General features: G+C 39.5%; 1 protein-coding gene across 1 annotated transcript in view; it reads right to left on the bottom strand.

Annotated features, from left to right (window-relative positions):
- Positions 1-22,427, bottom strand: part of tut4 (terminal uridylyl transferase 4) — a 52,697-nt gene that overhangs the window by 16,288 nt on the left and 13,982 nt on the right. Inside the window, exons 6-20 of the mRNA XM_030087237.1 lie at positions 21,558-21,609; positions 21,379-21,448; positions 20,059-20,185; positions 17,271-17,390; positions 16,604-16,729; positions 15,091-15,265; positions 12,761-13,746; positions 12,483-12,633; positions 9,897-9,983; positions 8,282-8,385; positions 6,100-6,157; positions 3,698-3,801; positions 2,370-2,459; positions 1,299-1,412; positions 1,125-1,202 (exon numbers count right to left, since the gene is read on the bottom strand). Coding sequence (XP_029943097.1) covers positions 1,125-1,202; positions 1,299-1,412; positions 2,370-2,459; positions 3,698-3,801; positions 6,100-6,157; positions 8,282-8,385; positions 9,897-9,983; positions 12,483-12,633; positions 12,761-13,746; positions 15,091-15,265; positions 16,604-16,729; positions 17,271-17,390; positions 20,059-20,185; positions 21,379-21,448; positions 21,558-21,609 — 2,442 coding nt within the window. The remainder of the gene's footprint in view (positions 1-1,124; positions 1,203-1,298; positions 1,413-2,369; positions 2,460-3,697; positions 3,802-6,099; positions 6,158-8,281; positions 8,386-9,896; positions 9,984-12,482; positions 12,634-12,760; positions 13,747-15,090; positions 15,266-16,603; positions 16,730-17,270; positions 17,391-20,058; positions 20,186-21,378; positions 21,449-21,557; positions 21,610-22,427) is intronic.

Raw genomic sequence — 22,427 nt, 5'->3', positions numbered from 1 at the left:
TTATTTATTTCTTTAATGTATTATAGTTTTAACTGATTGCTAGCAATGTTAGCTAACCGGGCTACTAATTTTTAACTTTGCTTATTTTTTTTTTCATAATTTTAAGCAAATTATTTATTTTAACTTCACTTTTCTACTTATTTCATCTACATTTGTTTATTTTCTTTGTTTATTGTTGTCGTTATTAATTTTGTTTTTATTTATTCATTTAATTTATTTTGTATTTTTAATGCATTAGTTGATGTTTTAATTTTATTTTTTTATACTTACACTTTAAATTTTTCAGGTATGCTTTTATTTAATAGTAACTTATTTGTATCATTTTTCTTAATTTTTAATGCATTTATTGCTTTATTATTTTTTGTTTATTCTTAGTTCAGCATTTACTTTTTTATATTTTTTTATTTTTTTATTCATTAATTATTTTTTATTATTTTTCTTTTTTTATGTATTTATTGCTTTGTTGTTTGTTTTTTTATTGTTAGTTGATTTTTTTTATTTATTCTTTTATTCAATGGTAAAGTTTTTATTTTTTTATGTTTTTTATTAATTTTTAATGCATTTATTGATTTATTGTTTATAATTTCCTTATTTTCAGTTGAGTATTCACTTTATTATTTATCATATTTTTTTTCACTTTATATCTTAATTTTCATGTGTACTATTTTTCATGTGTACTATTTTAATTAGATTTTGAATTTCTTATTTACTTATTTTTATTTTATTTTAATATTTATCTATTGTATTCATTATTTTTTATTTTTATTAAACTTTATTTTTGATTCAATTTTATTTCAATGCTTTTTATTTTTTATCATTTTTTAACTTTTTTATTATTTATTATTTACTTTATTTTATTTTAATTTTTTTATTTAATTTTACTTTTCATTCAATTTTACTGCAATGCTGTTTGTTTTTTAATATTTTTTTTAATCGATTTTTATGATTTTATGATTTTATGATTTGTTTTACTCATTATTTACTATTTTTATTTTTACTTTTTAATTTATTTTTATTTCAATGCTATTTTTTATTATTTTTTACTTATTTTAATTATTTTCAACATATATATGTACAGCTTGAACTGTTAGCTAGCAGTGCTAGCTCGCGGTTGCCGCGGTTACCAGCCGCTGCAGGTCGTCGTAGAAGAAGGCGTTCCAGCCGTCCACCGGTCGCCGCGGTGCCGCCTCGCCGTCGTAGATCTGCCGAGGAAACCCCCCCCCATTGGTTAGCTCACCGTAGTCAAGACGGCATTAGTGGGCGGGGCTTAGCTAGGCGCCCCCGGTCGCCGCGGTTACCTCCTGCAGCACGGGGATGACGGGCGGCCGGCGCTGCTGCAGGAAGTACAGCACCAGCAGGATGTGGGCGTACGAGGAGAGAGAGCCGCGGGAGGCGTCGCCGATGTCGCAGCGCTGAGGAGAGGAGAGGGGGCGGGGCCAGAGGAGAGGGGGGCGGGGCCAGAGAGGAGCATGACATCACCAGCAGGGATTCGTGACTGACAGGGCTAGCAGAGGCTAACATGCTAACAAGTGAAGATTATGGGAACTGGTTGCGGTATGTTAACATGCTAATGCTAGCACGCTAACAAGCTATAACATGCTGACATGCTAGCAAGCTAGCATACTAACGATAGTATGCTAATACGTCAACAATCACTACTATGCTAGCAGATACTAACAAGCTAACAAGTAGAAACAGGTTAAGAAATGCTAACGAGGTCAAAAATGCTAATATGCTAACAATCAACATGCTAACAAATTCTAGGATGCTTATAAGTATTAATATGCTAACAATGCTAACACGCTAACATAATGACTGTATGCTAATTAATCAACAATCACAACTATGCTAGCAGATGCTAACATGCTAACAAGTACCTACATGTTAAGAAATGCTAACGAGGCTACAAATGCTAATATGCTAATAACCAATAACATGCTAACAAATTCTAGAATGCTTATAAGTATTAATATGCTAACAATGCTAACAAGCTAACATAATGATTGTATGCTAATTTATCAACAATCACTACTATGCTAGCAGATGCTAACATGCTAACAAGTACCAACATGTTAAAAAATGCTAATAAGGTTACAAATGCTAATATGCTAACAATCAAAAACATGCTAACAATGCTAACAAGCAATAATATGGTAAAAATTTGCTAATATGCTATTAGGTGCTAACAGATGCTAACATGGTAATAAATACTAACAAGCTAAATGTTGCTAATATACTGACAGGCGCTAGCATGTAAAGACATGCTAAGACGCTAAAATGCTAACACGTTGAGACACAAATCATTTAACGTATGTAGCTAATTGCCAACGTAAGATAGTAGCATGGAAGCTAGCGATGCTAGCAGGTACCTTCGCGAACACCTTCATGGTGTAGCCCAGCAGCTGCACGCGCGGGTCCAACGCCGCGTAGGTGGCTAGCATCCGCGTGTTGTGCTGAGCCTGCCGGTGGGAGGGAGGGAGGGAGGGTAGCTAGTTAGCTTAGCCACAATTTAAGCTAGCAGCGGAGCTAACGGTGGCATCTAATCTAGCTTAAACTGCTAATGAAGCCCGAATGCTAATGTAGCTTAATGTATCTCAATGCTAATGTAGCCTTAATGCTAATCTAACTGAATGCATCTCAATGCTAATGTAGCCTAATATGCTAAAACAGGATATGCTAATGTAGCATAAATGCTAATCTATCTTAACGTATCAGAATGCTAACGTAGCCTAAATGCTAATCTAGCTTAACGCAACACAAGGCCAACATAGCCTAAGATGCTAACGCAGCTAATAAAGCTAAAGTAGATCACAGAGCTAGTGTAGCCTTTAGCGTTAGCATCTTACGCTATGTTAGCATTGTAACATTACTTTATGTTTTAGCGTCATTAGCATTTAAAGCTGCGCTAGCATTGCAATCCAAATTAGCCACAATCACTACATTAGAATTTTAGGCTATGTTAGCATTTTAAGCTATGTTAGCATTTTAAGCTATAAATTAAAATTTTAAACTATGCTAACATTTTAAGATATGTTAGCATTTTAAGCAATATATTAGCATTTTCAGCTATACTGGCCTTTTAAGCTATATATTAGCATTTTAGGATCACATTAGCATTTTCAGCTATGTTAGCATTTTTGACTACATTAGCATTTTCAGCTATATATCATAGGCTATATTAGCATTTTAGGGTATGTTAGCATTTTAGGCTATGCTAGCATTTTAAGCTGTAAGAATTTTAAGATATGTTAGCATTTTAGGCTATATTAGCATTTTAGGGTATGTTAGCATTTTAGGCTATATTAGCATTTTAAGCTATGTATTAGCATTTTTGACTACATTAGCATTTTAAGCTATATATCAGCATTTTAGGCTATATTAGCATTTTCAGCTATGTTAGCATTTTAAGCTATATCTTACAATTTTAGGCTGTATTAGCATTTCAGGCTATGCTAGCATTGAGGCATCTTAGGCTATGTTAGCATGACGACATTTTAAGCTAGCAGCTAGCCTGTTGTACCAGCATGTCTTACAGGCTGACGTCGCCCTCTGGAGGCTCTAACGTAGCATTATATGCTAACACGGCGGCTGGCAGCTAGCCTAGCGTACGCTAGCAGCTAGCCTAGCCTGCGCTAGCAGCTAGCCTAGCCTGCGCTAGCAGCTAGCCTAGCCTACGCTAGCAGCTAGCGTGCGGTACCAGCGTGTTGTAGAGGCTGATGTCGCCCTCCAGGCCGCTCTGCCGGTGCTCGAACTTGACGATGGGGACTTTGGCTGTGGTGATGGGCAGGATGTTCCTCAGGCCTGGCAGGGAGGGACGGGGGCGGGGCGTCAGGAAGAGGGGGCGGGGCGTCAGGAAAAGGGGCGGGACGGGAAGGCAGGAAGGGGGCGGGGCCAAAAGGGAGGAAGCAAAGACACAGGCAAAACATTAGCAGCAATATAAAAGGCTAGGTGCCAAGAAGAAACTTCACGATATATTTTTCGTACTTTACGAGAAAAAACAAAAACTACGATAAACTTTTACAATGAAATAAATTTCCGTATTTTCTACGATTAAATGTTTTCAATATTGAGACTTTGTGATGAAAATTATCGTAGAATTATCGCAATTTTCTACAATAAAATTCTACAATATTGAGACTTTGCGATAAAAATTATCGCAAAATGTTCGTAATTTTCTGCGATGAAATTTTACAATACTGAGACAATTGCGATACAAAGTATTGTAAAGTTATCGTAATATTCTACGATAAATTTTTTTCAATATTGAGACTTTGCGATGAAAATTATCGTAGAATTATCGCAATTTTCTACAATAAAATTCTACAATATTGAGACTTTGCGATAAAAATTATCGTAAAATGTTCGTAATTTTCTGCGATGAAATTTTACAATACTGAGACAATTGCGATACAAAGTATTGTAAAGTTATCGTAATATTCTACGATAAAATTTTACAATATTGAGACATTGCGACAAAAATTATTGTAAATTATAATTTTCTACGAGAACATTTTACGATACTGAGACATTACAATAAAAATTATTGTAAATTATCGTGATTTTCTACGACAAAATTTTACAATATTGAGACATTGCAATAAAAAATATTGTAAAATTATCGCAATTTTCCACGATAACATTTTACAATATTGAGACTTTGCAATAAAAATGTTCGGTAATTTTCTACGATAATTTTTTTTCAATACTGAAACTTTGCCATACAAATGTCCGTTATTTTTCCACTATACAATTTTGCAATATTGAGACTTTGCGATAAAAATGATTCGAAAATTATCGCAATTTTCTACGATAAGATTTGACAGTATTGAGACTTTGCCATAACAATTATTGTAAAATTATCGTAATTTTCTACGATAAAATTTTACAATATTGAGATATGGCTTTAAAAATTTTCGATCATTTTCTACGATAAAATTTTACAATATTGAGACTTGGCTTTAAAAATTTTCAATAATTTTCTGCGATAAAATTTTTACAAAATTGAGACATTGCAATACATTTGCAATAAAAAATTCGGTAAATTTCTACGATACAATTTTTCAATATTGAGACGTTGCAATGAATTTTTTTTTTGAAAATTATATTTTCTAAGATAAAATTTGCAATTAAAATGTTTGCTAATTTTCTACGATACAATTTTTTCAATGATGAGACTGCGATAAAAAATTCCATTATTTTTCTACGATAAAATTTGACAATATTGAGACTTTGCAATAAAAAAATGTCGGTAATTTTCTACGATAAAATTACACGATATTGAGACTTTGCGATAACATTTTTTCCGGTAAATTTCTACGATTATTTCTACAAGGCTTACGATAAAAATTAAGACTACGATAAAAATTGTGGATTAATCGAACAAAATTGTTAAAACTGTGCGATCAAATTTTACCGATAAATATTCAGACTATACGATAAAGCTTTACGATATATATTCAGAGTGTGGCAAACATTTACGATGAAACATTGCAATATTGAGACATTGCGATAAAATTTTCCGGTAAATTTCTATGAAAACTCCTACGATAAAAATTAAGACTTTACGTTCAAACTCCCGATGAAATGTTACGATAAATATTCAGACTACGAAAAGTATTTGAAAAAAAGTTCACGATCAAATTTCAATAATAACATTTCAGACTTAACGACAAGACTTTACGATAAATTTGTCCTAAAAATATCAAGACTTTATTAGAATTGAGATTTCACGATAAAATTTGATAAAAGCGTACGATCAAATTTCGATGATAGTTTAATAGTTTACGATAAACCTGATAAATTTCTTAAATAAATACTCATATTTTATGACAAAGCTTTACGATAATTATTGAGATTATGATAAAAAAGTACGATAAAAACTTGATAAAAATGCACGATTCAATTTTAATGATAAAGTTTCAAAATTCTACAAACTTTACGATAAACTTCTATGATAAATATTTTGACTTTACATTAAACATTCAGACGTTACGATAAACTGGAATTTTATCGTACAGATAAATTTTAACAATAAATATCGGGAATATACGTTAAATGTTCAGACTTTAAGATACATTTCCGACAAACACCGAAACTCACCTGCGTGTTTCTTTAGCACTTTAGCTAGCGCCTCGATGATCTCCTTACAGTTCAGCTTCTGGAAAAGATCGGAAAGACTTCGTTAACATGAGAGTTTGCCGAAAAGAGTTTGTAAACCATTTTGTAGAAAAGATCGTGAAAAAGGTCGGAAAATAAATGTACAAATGATCGTAGAAAACATTGTAAGTTTCTTAAAAAGATCGTGGAAAAACTCGTAGAAAAATTCGTACGAACAAAAAATGGCAGAAAAGCTTAGAAAACATTAAAGATGGTAAAAAAATATCGTAAAACAGTAAAGTGAGAAAGTTCGTAAAAAAGATCACAGAAAAACAAGCCTGTTGAAAACATTGTAGAAAACAAAACAAACATCGGAAAAATATACAAGATTGCAGAAAAGTTCGTAGAAATCATCGTAGCAAGGCTAGCAGGAAACATTGTAGAAAAGATTGTTAATCAGGGAGGCTGAAGTTAAGAAACAATTAGCATTAGCACTGGGTTAGCATCCGATGAAAAAAATCGAAAAATAAATATACAAAAGATCGTAGAAAACATTGTGAGTTTATTAAAGAGATCGTGGGAAACATCGTAGAAACCATCGTAAGAACAAAAATGGCAGAAAAGTTGCGAGAGAACGCCGTAGAAATGTTTGAAGAAAAAGATCGTGGGAAAGATGGTAGGACACGTAGAAAAGTTCGTAAAAAACTTCTTAAAAAATACGTAGAAAACATTGTAGGAAAAGTTAAAAAAATTAGCAAAAAGTTTGTCGTAGAAACGTTCGTAGAGAAGATGCTAAAATGGTTTGTAAGTTTGTAAGAAAAAAATGTTCGTAGAAAAGATCGCAGAAAAAGATCAGATTTGTCAATAAGTGAAGAATTTAAGCTCATTAGCATCAATTCTGTACTAGCATAACGACAACTTAGCAGTGATGCTAACCAGCAATTCGGAAAGATATTTAAAAAAAAAATCATAAAAAAGGTAATCGGAAAAATCGTGCAAAAGTTCGTAAACACTACTCATTGGAAAAAAAAAATAGCAAGAAATGATTGCGGACACAATCATAAAAAAAAAAAAAAACATGGTAGAAAAGATCGCAAAAGAGGAAAGTGAGAAAGTTCGTAAAAAACGATCGCAGAAAAACAAGCTTGTTGATAACATTGTAGAAAACGAAAAATAAACATCGGAAAAATATACAAGATCGCAGAAAAGTTCGTAGAAATCATCGTAACAAGGCTAGCAGGAAACATCGTAGAAAAGATCGTTAATCAGGGAGGCCGAAGTTAAGAAGCAATTAGCATTGACATTGTGCTAGCATCCGATGAAAAAAATCGGAAAATAAATATACAAAATATCGTAGAAAACATTGTGAGTTTGTTGAAAAGATCGTGGGAAAAATCGTAGAAACCATCGTAAGAACAAAAATGGCAGAAAAGTTGCGAGAGAACACCGTAGAAATGTTTGAAGAAAAGGATTGTGGGAAAGATGATAGGACACGTAGAAAAGTTCGTAAAAAAAGTTTGTAAAAAATACGTAGAAAACATTGTAGGAAAAGTTAAAAAAATTAGCAAAAAGTTTGTCGTAGAAACGTTCGTAGAGAAGATGCTAAAACGGTTTGAAAGTTTGTAAGAAAAAAATGTTCATAGAAAAGATCGCAGAAAAAGATCAGATTCATCAATAAGTGAAGAATTTAAGCTAATTAGCATCGATGCTGTGCTAGCATCCCAACAAATTAGCGGTGGCGCTAGCTAGCAATTAGGAAAGAAATTAAAAAAAATCATAAAAAAGGAAAAATCGGAAATATCGTGCAAAAGTTCGTAAAAACTACTCATTGGAAAAAAAAAAAACGAAATGATTGCGGAGACGATCGTAGGAAAAATTAAAGATGGTAGAAAAGATCGTAAAAAAGGAAAGTGAGAAAGTTCGTAAAAAAAGATCGCAGAAAAACAATCTTGTTTAAAACGTTGTAGAAAACGAAAAATAAACATCGGAAAAATATACAAGATCGCAGAAAAGTTCGCAGAAATCATCGTAGCAAGGCTAGCAGGAAACATCATAGAAAAGATCGTTAATCAGGGAGGCCGAGGATAAGAAACAATTAGCATTGACATTGTGCTAGCATCCGACGAAAAAAAATATAGCTAGCTAACTAGCTAGCGGTGATGCTAGCGGCTAGCTAGCCGGGTACCTCGGCGGTGCGGTGGCCCTCCAGCGTCATGCAGATGTCCAGGTCGCTGTCGCGAAACCCGAAACCGTTCTTGGACGAGCCGAACAGGCAGAGGCGGGCCTTATCTGGAGAGAGAGAGAGAGAGAGAGAGAGAGGAAGGGGGCGTGGCTTAGTCGGGAAGGGGCGGGGCTTAGAGGTATAGAGGAGGGACTAAAACAGGCTAATTACAGACTGAATAGGAAAGCAGAAAAAAAAGAAGGGGCGGGGCTTGGTTAAAGAGGTGGGTGGGGTTTAGTGAGGGGATGATATAGGGGGCGGGGCTTAGTGTGAAAGGGGCGGGGCTTAAGGCGGAGCTAAAACAGGCTAATAAGCTTAATAGGAAAAAGAGAGAAGAGAAGGGGCGGGGCTTAATTAGATACTGGGAGGAGCTTATTGAGAGGGTAATAAAGAGAGGGCGGGGCTTAGAGTGGAAGGGGCGGGTCCGAAGGGGTAGAGGAAGAGTTTAAACAGGTTTAACATGAAAAAGAGAAGTGGGCGGGGCTTGGCTACAATGGGGAGGGGCTTAGTGAGGGGGTGAAGAGGGGCGGGGATTAGTGTGGAATGGGCGGGGCTGAGGGGAGAAAGGATGGGCTAGAACATGCTTATATTAAGCTTAATTGAAGAGGTGAAGGGGTGGGGCTTAGATGAAAACGGGGCGGGGCTTAGTGTGGAAGGGGGCGGGGCTTATAGGTCAAGAGGAGAGGTGAAAACAGGCTACTAACAGGCTTAATGTGAAAACTGACATAAGAGAAGGGGGTGGGGTTTAGTTGAAAATGGGGAGGGGCTTAGTGAGGGGATTAAAACAGAGGGGGCGGGGCTTAGTCTGGAAGGGGGCGAGGCTTAGAGGAAAAGAGGATGAGCTAAAACAAGCTCATACTAGGCAGACATCATGCTAACAGACTACAGGGCTAGCATTAAGCTAACAGGATAAATGAGTAGAGGGTTAGCAACAAGCTAGCAGGCTAATACACTAAAGAGTTGGTAACTAGCTAATAGGCTAATAGACTAAACGGCTAGCGGAAGATGCTAGCAGGGTAATAGCAGACGTGAGCAAGCTAAAGCGGTTAGCGGAAGATGCTAGCAGGCCAGTAACAGATGTTAGCAGGCTAAACCAAGTAGCAGCCTATGCTACCAGGCTAATAGGAGATGTTAGAAGGCTAATGTAGTTAGCGGGAGATGCTAGCAGACTAATAGTAAACATTAGCAACCTAAGCCAACTAGCAGGTGATGCTAGCAGGCTAACAGGAGGTGTTAGCAGGCTAATATAGTTAGCAAAAGATGCTAGCAGGCTAATAGTAAATGTTAAAATCCCAAGCCAACTAGCATGTGATGCTAGCAGACTAATAGGAGATGTTAACAGGCTAATGTAGTTAGCAAAAGATGCTAGCAGGCTAATAGTAAATGTTAAAATCCCAAGCCAACTAGCATGTGATGCTAGCAGGCTAATAAGATGCTAACAGGCTAACAGTAGACATTAGCAGGCTAAAGCGGCTAACACGAGATGCTAACAGGTTAACTACAGTGACTCAGTGAGAGAGGAAAGGGGCGTGGCTTCCGGACGAAGGGGGCGGGGCTTAGAGTGGGGGCGGGGCCTCACCGTCAAACTCCTTCCTGATGAAGCGCTCCAGTCCCGAGAGAATCTGCTCCCGGCGCTGCTGCTCAAGGGGCGAGAGGCAGAGCTCCACTGACACACACACACACACACACACACACACACACACACACACACAGTCAGCAGTTAATTTGGAGTATTTTACAGTGTATTTTAATGTTTAAAGTTTGCTATATTTTCTAAATTATTTTCTGCAACGTTTTCTATGACACTTTCTGGGATATTTTCTACGATGTTTTCTACGATGTTTTCTCATGTTTTCTACAATATTTTCTACGATATTTTCTACGATGTCTTCTATGATATCTTATGATGTTTTCAACTATTTTATTCAACGATGTTTTCTATGATATTTTCTGATGTTTTCTATAATATTTTCTATGTTCTTTCCTACGATATTTTCTGGGATATTTTCTACGATATTTTATATTTTCTTTGATGCTTTCTACAATGTTTTCTACAACATTTTTTGATGTTTTCGAAGATGTTTTCTGCTATATTTTCTGATTTTTTCTACAATATTTGCTTTGATGTTTTCTAAGAAATTTTCTCCAATGTTTTCTACAATGTTTTTTACGATATTTTATATTTTCTTCGATGTTTTCTACGATATTTCTTACAATATTTTCTGTATTTTCTGATGTTTTCTATGATGTTTTCTGATGTTTTCTACGATGCTTTCTACGATATTTTCTATTTTCTTCGAAATTTTCTCCGATGTTGTCTACAATATTTTCTATGATGTTTCCTACGATATTTTCTGTGATATTTTCTATGATATTTTATATTTTCTTTGATGTTTTCTACGATGTTTTCTACAATATTTGCTTTGATGTTTTCTAAGACATTTTCTCCGGTGGTTTCTAAAATGTTTTTTAAAATATTTTATATTTTCTTTGATGTTTTCTATGATGTTTTCTATGATATTTTATATTTTCTTTGATGTTTTCTACGATGTTTTCTACATTTTTTGATGTTTTCTAAGATGTTTTCTGCAATATTTTATATTTTCTTTGATGCTTTCTACGATGTTCTCTATGACATTTTTGATGTTTTCTAAGATGATTTCTACGATATTTTCTGATGTTTTCTACAATATTTGCTTTGATGTTTTCTAAGATATTTTCTCCGATGTTTTCTACAATGTTTTTTTTATATTTTATATTTTCTTTGATGTTTTCTACGACATTTCTTACAATATTTTCTGTATTTTCTGATGTTTTCTATGATATTTGATATTTTCTTCTATGTTTTCTGACGTTTTCTACGATGCTTTCTACGATATTTTATATTTTCTCCGATGTTTTCTACGATGTTTTCCTCAATACTTTCTGATGTTTTCTAAATTATTTTCTATGAGGTTTTCTACGATGTTTTCGGGGATATTTTCTATGACATTTTCTTCATTGTTTTCTACGATATTTGATAATTTTCTTTGATGTTTTCTACGATGTCTTCTACGACATTTTTTGATGTTTTCTAAGATGTTTTCTGCGATTTTTTTTATGTTTTCTACAATATTTGCTGTGATGTTTTCTAAGATATTTTCTCCGGTGTTTTCTACAATGTTTTTTTTACGATATTTTATATTTTCTTTGATGTTTTCTACGATGTCTTCTACTACATTTTTTGATGTTTTCTAAGATGTTTTCTAAGATGTTTTCTGCTCGATTTTTTCTGATGTTTTCTACAATATTTGCTTTGATGTTTTCTAAGATATTTTCTCTAGTGTTTTCTACAATGTTTTTCACGATATTTTATATTTTCTTTGATGTTTTCTACGATATTTCTTACAATATTTTCTGTATTTTCTGATGTTTTCTATGATATTTGATATTTTCTTCGATGTTTTCTATGATGTTTTCTACGATATTTGCTGATGTTTTCTACGATGTTTTCTACGATATTTTCTATTTTCTTCGAAATTTTCTCCGATGTTTTCTCCGATATTTTCTGATGTTTTCTACGATGCTTTCTACGATATTTTATATTCTCTTCGATGTTTTCTACGATGTTTTCTACAATATTTTCTTATGTTTTCTACGATGCTTTCCACGATATTTTATATTCTCTTCGATGTTTTCTATGATGTTTTCGCCGATATTTTCTGATGTTTTCTACGATGCTTTCTACAATATTTGATATTTTCTGATGTTTTCTACGATGCTTTCTACAATATTTTATATTTTCTCCGATGTTTTCTACGATGTTTTCTACGATAATTTCTGACGTTTTCTAAATTATTTTCTATGATGTTTTCCACGATATTTTCTGGGATATTTTCGATGATGTTTTCAGCAATGTTTTCTGCGATATTTTCTGATATTTTCTACGATGTTTTCTATGTTTCCTACGACATTTTTTGACGATTCTTTCTACAATATTTTCTGACGTTTTCAATATTTTCTCTTTTTAATATTTCCTATGATTATCTATATTTTCTACGATATTTTCTGTTCTCTACAATGTATTCTACGACTTATCCTCAGTTAATTTAACTCTATAGTATTTTTTTTTTGCAGTGCATTCTGGGAGCAGAAGTAAGCGGGTGTCGTGTTACGGCGCTCTCACAGTAGCAGGCGGTGCAGACCCCGTCCAGCACCCTGAGGAACGCCTCGCTGGGCTCGGGCAGCGGCGGAAGCTCCGCCCTCTTGAAGTCATCGGGGCAGTCGGCGCGCACGTGGCCGTCGCGCTTGCACACGCTGCACACCACGGTGGGGGGCTGCGCACGCACACACACACACACACACACACACACGTACACGTGCACGTGCACGTTGTTACCGTGACGACAAGGTAAATAAAGGAGAAAAAAAAAATAAGAGGCTAGCATGCTAATGGCGGCTAACCTTCCCGCCGGTGAGGATCAGCTTGTCGAAGACGTATTGCACTTCCTGGTTCACTTCCTGGTTCTCGGATGACACTTCCTGGTTCTCCCGTGACTCAGGAAGTCTCGTTTCCTCGTTCTCCGACTTGAAAAGTTTTACTTCCTGGTTCTCAGATAACACTTCCTGTTTGTCACATGACACCTCCTGGATCACTTCCTGGTTTGTTAACCAATCAGGGTTCTCCTGGTTCTTTGATGATGCTTCCTGACTCACTTCCTGGTTCTCTGTAAGAGTCACTTCCTGGTTCTCCAATGAACCAGATTTTCTCACTTCCTGTTTCTGCAATGATTCAGCATTTATCACTTCCTGGTTCTCTGTCAGTGTCACTTCATGATTCTCTAATGACTCAGCACTTTTCATTTCCTGGTTGTCGGTCAGTGTCACTTCCTGGTTTGTTGATAAACCAGCTTTTCTCACTTCCTGGTTCTTTGACGAACCAGATTTCCTCACTTCCTGCTTCTCTGTAAGAGTCACTTCCTGGTTCTCTAATGAACCAGATTTCCTCACTTCCTGGTTCTCTGAACCAGATTTCCTCACTTCCTGGTTCTCTGTCAATGTCACTTCCTGGTTCTCTGATGAACCAGGTTTCCTCACTTCCTGGTTCTCTGTCAATGTCACTTCCTGGTTCTCTGATGAACCAGATTTCCTCACTTCCTGGTTCTCAGTCAGCGTCACTTCCTGGTTCTCGGTTGAGCCAGGTTTTTCCACTTCCTGGCTCTCTGTCAGTGTCACTTCCTGGTTCTCGGTCGAGCCAGGTTTTCTCACTTCCTGGTTCTCCGACGACTCGCGGCTCTCCACTTCCTGGTTGGGCGGGGGCGGGGCCCCGGGCGGGGGCGGGGATGGGTGGCCAAAGTAGCGGTAGGCGGCCCTCAGGCGGTCCTGCAGGTACTCGAAGACCATCTGGCTGTTGAGGCTCCGGGCCACGTTCCGCTTCAGGGAGAAGGGGTCTGGAACCGGAGCAAGGCATGATGGGAGCTGGCTGCACATTAGCTAACAGGAGCTAACAGAGGCTAACTGGGCTATCAGACGATAACGCGCTAGCATTAGCTAAACAGAAGCTAACTGGGACTGACAGAAGGTAAAAGGCTAACGGAAGCTAACAAGCTAGCAGGACATAAGAGGCTAACATGCTAACTGGGGATGAAAGGCTAACAGGCTAACTTTAGCTATCGGGCTAACAAAAGCTAACAGGATACAAGAAGCTAACATGAGATAAGATGGTAAGCGGGCTAGCAGAAACAAGCTAAAGCAGGATAATAGAAGCTAACAGGCTAACAGTAGCTGATATGCTAAGAGAAGCTAACAGGCTAAAGCAGGATAACGCAAGCTAACAGGCTAACATCCTAACAGAAGGTAAAATACTTATAGAAACTAACAAGCTAAAGCAGGATTATACAAGCTAATAAGCTAATAGAAGCTAACAGGTTGTTTGGAGCGAACAGGCTAAGTGTAGCTAAAAGGCTAACATACCCTAACAGCAATCAATATGCTAAGAAAAGCTAACAAGCTAAAGCAGGCTAATAGAAGCTAAAAGGTGTATAGACACTAACAATCTAATGGAAGCTAAGAGGCTAATAGAAGCTAACAGGCTAACAGTAGGTATTACGTAATATAAGCCAACAAACTAAAGCAGGCTAATAGCTATAATGCTAATAGATGCTAACAGTCTAATGGAAGCTAAGAGGCTAATAGAAGCTAACAGGCTGACAGTAGGTATTATGATAAGTCAATAAGCTAAAGCAGGCTAATGGAAGCTAAGAGGCTAATAGTAGATATCATGCTAAGAGAAGCTAACAAGCTAAAGTAGGCTAAAAAAAAGCTAAGAGGCTAATAGATGCTAAGAGTCTAATGGAAGCTAAGACGCTAACAGATGCTAGCAGTCTAATGGAAGCTAAGAGTCTAATAGATGCTAACAAGCTAATGGAAGCTAAGAGGCTAATAGATGCTAACAGTCTAATGGAAGCTAAGAGGCTAACAGATGCTAACAGTCTAATGGAAGCTAAGAGGCTAAGAGATGCTAACAGTCTAATGGAAGCTAAGAGGCTAATAGATGCTAACAGTCTAATGGAAGCTAAGAGGCTAACAGATGCTAACAGTCTAATAGAAGCTAAGAGGCTAATAGAAGCTAAAAGGCTAACAGTAGGTATTATGTTAAGAGAAGCTAACAAGCTAAAGTAAGCTAAACAAAAGCTAATGGAAGCTCAGAGTCTGGGTCCGAGTCTGGGTCCGGGTCCGGGGCCGGGTCCGGGTCCGGGGCCGGGTCCGGGTCCGGGTGTGGGTCCGGGTCTCACCCTCCACGGCCAGCCTGCGGCGGGGCCAGTTCTTGGCCTCGCGGGGCAGCGGCTCCTTGAGCCGCACGCTGATCACCGAGTCCTCCAGGGGAGCTCCAGGGCGTAGAACCGCAAGCAGCTCCAGCCACAGCAGGCCCAGCGGCGCCGGGACGGGGCGGGGCCAGCACAGGGGGGCCTGGAGGGGGAGGGGGGGGGGACAACCGGTCAGCAAGTAGAGGAAAAAGGGGGCGGGGCTTCACACCAATCGGGAAGTGAGATGACAAGGTTCACACCAACCAGGAAGTGAGAGGAGGGTTTAAAACAAACCAGGAAGTGAGGGGAGGGATTTAAATGAAATCAGGTAGTGAGAGGAGTTTAAAACAAACCAGGAAGTGAGGGGAGGGGTTTAAAACAAACCAGGAAGTGAGAGGAGAGGTTTAAAAGAAATCAGGAAGTGAGGGGAGGGATTTAAATGAAATCAGGAAGTGAGAGGAGGAGTTCAAAACAAACCAGGAAGTGAGGGGAGGGGTTTTAAAACAAACCAGGAAGTGAGAGGAGAGGTTTAAAATGAACCAGGATGTGAAGGAGAGGAGCTCTCAAACAAACCAGGAAGTAAGAAGAAAGATTTAAAACAAACCAGGAAGCGAGAGGAGGGGCTTATAGCAAACCAGGAAGTGAGGAGAGCAATTTAAAACAAACCAGGAAGTGAGAGGAGGGGCTTAAAACAAACCAGGAAGTGAGAAGAGGAGCTTAAAAAAACAGGAAGTGAGGGGAGGGGTTTTACAACAAACCAGTAAGTGAGGGGAGGGGCTTAAAACAAACCAGGAAGTAAGAAGAGAGATTTAAAACAAACTCGGAAGTGGAGTTTAAAACAAACCAGGAAGTGAGAGAAGGGGCTTACACAAACCAGGAAGTGAGAGGAGGAGCTTAACATAAACCAGGAAGTGAGAGGAGAGATTTAAAACAAACCAGGAAGTGAGAGGAGGGGGTAACACAAACCAGGAAGTGAGAGGATAGATTTAAAACAAACCAGGAAGTGAGAGGATGGGCTTGAATCAAACCAGGAAGTGAGAGAAGGGGCTTAAAACAAACCAGGAAGTGAGAGGAGGGGCTTAAAGCAAATCAGGAAGTGAGAGGAGGGGTTTAAAACAAACCAGGAAGTGAGAAGATGGGCTTGAATCAAACCAGGAAGTGAGAGAAGGGGTTTAAAACAAACCAGGAAGTGAGAGGAGGATTTAAAATAAACCAGGAAGTGAGAAAAGGGGTTTGAAACAAACCAGGAAGTGAGAGGAGGGGCTTAAAACAAATCAGGAAGTGAGAGGAGGGGCTTAAAACAAACCAGGAAGTGAGAAGAGGGGCTCAGAAAAACCAGGAAGTGAGGGGAGGGGTTTTAAAACAAACCAGGAAGTGAGAGAAGGGGCTTAAATAAACAGGAAGTGAAAGGAGTAGCTTAAACAAACCAGGAAGTGAAAAGTGTTTTAAAACAAACCAGGAAGTGGAGAGGCGGGGCTTAAAGCCTGGAGGCGGGGCTTACCAGGCCCTCGGAGCCCTCCTGCTCCTGCCTGGGGTTGTCGGTCCGACGCTGCCAGCGCACCGCGGCCTCGGAGCAGATCCCCGTCAGGTGGAACTCGTCGGCCCGCTTCGGGTGGAACCCCGGGACCTGCTAGCATGATGCTATATGTGAGGCTAAAGGAGCTAGCTTTAGAGCTAGCATGATGCTATATGTGAGGCTAAAGGAGCTAGCTTTAGAGCTAGCATGATGCTATATGTGAGGCTAAAGGAGCTAGCTTTAGAGCTAGCATGATGCTACATGTGAGGCTAAAGGAGCTAGCTTTAGAGCTAGCATGATACTATATGTGAGGCTAAAGGAGCTAGCTTTAGAGCTAGCATGATACTATATGTGAGGCTAAAGGAGCTAGCTTTAGAGCTAGCATGATGCTATATGTGAGGCTAAGGGAGCTAGCTTTAGAGCTAGCATGATGCTATATTAGCCTCACATGCTAGCTTAAAAGCTACCGCCATTAGCCTCACATGCTAGCTTAAAAGCTACCTCCATTAGCCTCACATGCTAGCTTAAAAGCTACCTCCATTAGCCTCACATATAGCATTAAACTCTCTAAAGCTAGCTCCTTCAGCCCTACGCTCTGCACTACATTGAGAACCAGGAAGTGGACGGCGGCCGGTCGCCGTGGCGACGGCACCTTGTCGTCGAGGTAAACAGGAAGCAGCGGCGGCTCCCTCTGCTGGAGGAAGTGCAGCACCATGAGGGCCAGGCAGTAGGACGGCAGGCCGCCCTCGCCGGGGACGTCCAGGTGCACCAGCTGCAAAGGGGGGGGGGGGGGGGGGGGGGGCGGGGTCAGAGGTCAGAGGTCAGGGGTCAGGGGTGACATCACCAGATACATGTTAGCTTAGCATTGGAGGATGGATGTTAGCGTTAGAGGCTGAATTTAAGCATAAAAGGCTACATGTTAGCATTAGAGGCTGCTAGCATTACAGCACGCATGCTAGCTTAGCATTGGTGCTATATGCTAATTGGAGGGAACGTGTTAGCTTAGCATTAGAGGCTACGTACTAGCAGTGGACAAACGTTAGCTTGGCATTATTTTTATTATTATTATTATTATTATTAGGCTAGCATGGGAGGCTACATGCTAGCATTACATGCTACATTCTAGCATTGGAGAATTCATGTTAGCTTAGCATTCAAAGCTGTAGGCTAACATGCGCCAAGCGGCTAGCTTGGCGCTCTCTCTCTCTCTCTCTCTCTCTCTCACGATCTCTCTCTGTCTCTCTCTATCTCCATTTCTCTCTGTCTCTCTCTCTCACACTGTCTCTCTCTCACTCTCTATCTCTCTCCATTTCTCTGTCTCTCTCTCACTCTGTCTCTGTCTCTCTCTCTATTTCTCTGTCAGTCTCTCTCTCTCTCTGTGTATCTGGTTCTCTCTCTCTCTCTCTCCATTTCTGTGTCTATCTCTCTCTCTCTCACTATCTCTCTGCCTCTCTCTATCTCTCTCTATTTTTCTCTGTCTCTCTCGCTCTCTCTCACTCTCTGTCTCTCTCTATTTCTGAGTGTCTCTCACTCTCTCTCTCACTCTGTCTCTCTATCTCTCTCACAATCTCTCTGCCTCTCTCTCTCTATCTCTCTCTGTCTCTCTCTCACGATCTCTGTCTCTCTCTCTCTATTTCTCTCTGAGTCTCTCTCACTGTCTCTCTCTCGCTCTGTCTCTCTCACGATCTATCTTCCTGTCTCTCTTACCTCTCTCACTGTGTCTCACTCTCTCTCTCTCTCTCTCTCTATTTCCCTGTCTCACTCTGTCTCTCACTCTCTGTGTATCTCTCTATCTCTCTCTCCATTTCTGTCTGTCTCTCTGTCTCTCTCTCTCTCTCTGTCTCTCGCTCTCGATCTCGGTCTCTCTCTCACACACTGTCTATTTCTCTCTCTCTCACTCTCTGTCTCTATCTCTCTCTCTCTATTTCTGTCAGTCTCTCTCTCTGTGTATCTCTCTATCTCTCTCTATTTCTCTCTGTGTCTCTCTCTCACTCTCTGGTTCTCTCTCTCTCACTCTCTCTCCATTTCTGTGTCTATCTCTCTCTCTCTCACACTATCTCTCTGCCTCTCTCTCTCTCTCTATTTTTCTTTCTCTCTTGCTCTCTCTCACTCTGTCTATCTCTCTCTCTCTCATGATCTCTCTCTATTTCTCTCTCTGTGTCTCTCTCTCACTCTCCATTTCTGTGTGTCTATCTCTCTCTCTCTCTCACTATCTCTCTGCCTCTCTCTATCTCTCTCTATTTCTCTCTCTCTCTCTCTCTCTCTCTCTCTCACAATCTCTCTGTCTCTCTCTATTTCTCTCTGAGTCTCTCTCTCTCGCTCTGTCTCTCTCTCTATCTCTCTCACTATCTATCTTCCTGTCTCTCTTACCTCTCTCACTGTGTCTCTCTCTATCTCTCTCTCTATTTCCCTGTCTCACTCTGTCTCTCACTCTGTGTATCTCTCTATCTCTCTCTCCATTTATGTCTGTCTCTCTCTCTCTCTCTGTCTCTCACTCTCGATCTCGGTCTCTCTCTCACACACTGTCTATTTCTCTCTCTCCCTCTTTCTGTCTCTATCTCTTTCTCTCTATTTCTCTGTCAGTCTCTCTCTCTGTGTGTATCTCTCTATCTCTCTCTATTTCTCTCTGTCTTTCTCTCTCTCACTCTCTGGTTCTCTCTCTCTCACTCTCTCTCCATTTCTGTGTCTCTCTCTCTGTCTCTCTCTCTCTCACTATCTCTCTGCCTGTCTCTCTTACCTCTCTCAATGTGTCTCTCTCTATCTCTCTCTCCATTTATGTCTGTCTCTCTCTCTCTCACTCTCTGTCTCTCTCTCTCGATCTCGGTCTCTCACACACTGCCTATTCCTCTCTCTCTCTATCTATCTCTCTCTCACACTGTCTCTCTCTCACTCTCTGTCTCTATCTCTCTCTATCTATTTCTCTGTCAGTCTCTCTCTCTGTGTGTATCTCTCTCTATTTCTCTCTGTGTCTCTCTCTCACTCTCTGGTTCTCTCTCTCTCACTCTCTCTCCATTTCTGTGTGTCTATCTCTCTCTGTCTCTCTCTCTCACTATCTCTCTGCCTCTCTCTCTCTCTATTTTTCTCTGTCCCTCTCTCTCTCTCACGATCTCTCTGCCTCTCTCTCTCTCTCTCTCTCTCACGATCTTTCTGTCTCTCTCTTTATTTCTCTCTGAGTCTCTCTCACTCTCTCTCTCTCGCTCTGTGTCTCTCTCTATTTCCCTGTCTCACTCTCTCTCTGTCTCTCTCACGATCTCTCTGCCTCTCTCTATCTCTCTCTCCATTTCTGTCTGTCTCTCTGTCTCTCTCTCTCTCTCACTCTCTGTCTCTGTCTCTCACTCTCGATCTCGGTCTCTCTCTCACACACTGTCTATTCCTCTCTCTCCCTCTCTCTGTCTCTATCTCTCTCTGTATTTCTCTCTCTCTGTCTCTCTCTCTCTCACCCGGGCCCAGTGGCGGAAGGCCAGCACCAGGGGGGCAAGCCGCGGCTCCCGGGCCGAGAGGGCCGCCAGGTGGTCGCTGCTGAGACACGCCAGAGAGTTCCCACTGCTGACTGTAAACAACAGGCCGCTGCAGGGGAACAAACAAACAAACAAACAAACAAACAGGTCAACAACAGGCCGCTGCAGGGGAACAAACACAGAGTAAACAACAACAACAGGCCAGTGGAGGTAAACAAACAACAGTCTGCTTCAGGTAAACAAATAAACAACAGGCCACTAGAGGTAAACAACACTGAGCAAAGAACAACAGGCCGCTGGAGGTAAACAAACAACACTGAGTAAACAACAGGCAGCTGGAAACAAACAAGTAAACAGGCTGCTGGGTACAAACAAACAAACAAGTAAACAAGTAAACAACAGGCGGCTGGAGGGAAACAAACAAACAAACAAACAAACAAACAGGTCAACAACAGGCCGCTGCAGGGGAACAAACACAGAGTAAACAACAACAACAGGCCAGTGGAGGTAAACAAACAACAGTCTGCTTCAGGTAAACAAATAAACAACAGGCCACTAGAGGTAAACAACACTGAGCAAAGAACAACAGGCCGCTGGAGGTAAACAAACAACACTGAGTAAACAACAGGCAGCTGGAAACAAACAAGTAAACAGGCTGCTGGGTACAAACAAACAAACAAGTAAACAAGTAAACAACAGGCGGCTGGAGGGAAACAAACAAACAAGCAAGTAAACAACTGGCTGATGGAGGTAAACAACCAACACTGACAAACAAACAACTGGCCGCTGGAGGTAAACAAACACAGAGTAAACAACAACAGGCCAGTGGAGGTAAACAAACAAGTAAACAACAGGCCACTTAAGGTAAACAAACAAACAACAGCCTGCTTCAGGTATACAAATAAACAACAGGCCACTGGAGGTAAACAACACTGAGCAAAGAACAACAGGCCAGTGGAGGTAAACAAACAACACTGAGTAAACAACTGGCCGCTGGAAACAAACAAGCAAGTAAACACTTGGCCGCTGGAGGTACACAACCAACACTGATAAACAAACAAAACTGGCTGCTGGAGGTAAACAAACACAGAGTAAACAACAACAACAACAACAGGCCAATGGACGTAAACAAACCAAACTTCAATAAACAGACCCGCTTTTGATAAACAAACCAACCAATAAACAACATTTGCCGGAAGTAAACAAACACACACAAAGAGGAAAACAAGGAAACCAGAGGTAAACAAACAACCAAATGAACGCTAGCGGCTAGCCACTAGCCAGCCGCTAGCGTTAGCTCACCTGCTAGCGTGGCGGCAGCGCACGGCGGGGACCTTGGCGTGGAAGTCGGACGCCGCGTCGCAGAACTCGGCTGGCAAAAGAGACACCACAGCTAGCGTTAGCGGCTAGCGCTAGCGGCTAGCCGACGCTAACGCTAACGCTAACGCTAGCGCTAGGCTAGGCTAGTAGCGGAGACGTACGGGAGCTCTGCAGGATCTCCAGGACCTGGATCAGGACTTCAGGCTGGCTCATCTAGAAAGGACAAAAAGGCTTTTATTTTGAAAAAAAAAAAAAAAAAAAAAAAAAAAAAATTCACTTGGAGGGTTTCAGGCTTTTATTTTGAAAATCACACGAAATCATTGTGGGGATTGGTTGGTTTTATTCTGAAAATGACACTAGTTTATTGTAAGGATTTGATGCTTTTATTTTGTAAAACACACTAGCGATTCATTGTAAGTAATTCATGCTTTTACTTTGAAAATCACACTAATTCATTGTAAGGATTTCATGCTTTTATTTTGAAAGTCAGATTAATTCATGCTTTTGTTTTGGAAAATCACTATTTTATTGTATGTATTTTTTGATTTTATTTTGAAAATCACACATTCATTGTTAAGACTTTGTGCTTTTATTTTGAAAATCACACTAATTCATTATTTGGTTTTCATTTTATTTTGAAAGTCGGACTAATTCATGCTTTTGTTGTGAAAATCACTATTGTATTGTATGCATTTTTTGCTTTTATTTTGAAAATCACACATTCATTGTTAAGACTTCATGCTTTTATTTTGTAAAAAATCACTACGTCGGTGTAAGGATTTCATGCTTTTATTTTGAAATTCAGATTAATTTATTAAGATTTTATGCTTTTATTTTGAAAATCACACAACATCATTGTTAAGATTTCATGCTTTTACTTTGAAAATCACACTAATTCATTATTTGGTTTTCATGATTTTATTTTGAAAGTCGGACTAATTCATGCTTTTGTTTTGAAAATCACTATTTTGTCGTATGCATTTTCTGCTTTTTTTTTGAAAATCACATATTCGTTGTTAATACTTCATGCT

This window comes from Salarias fasciatus, unplaced genomic scaffold, assembly GCF_902148845.1.
Source record: "Salarias fasciatus unplaced genomic scaffold, fSalaFa1.1, whole genome shotgun sequence".
NCBI lineage: Eukaryota > Metazoa > Chordata > Actinopteri > Blenniiformes > Blenniidae > Salarias > Salarias fasciatus.
This window is presented reverse-complemented; position numbering and strand designations above follow the sequence as displayed.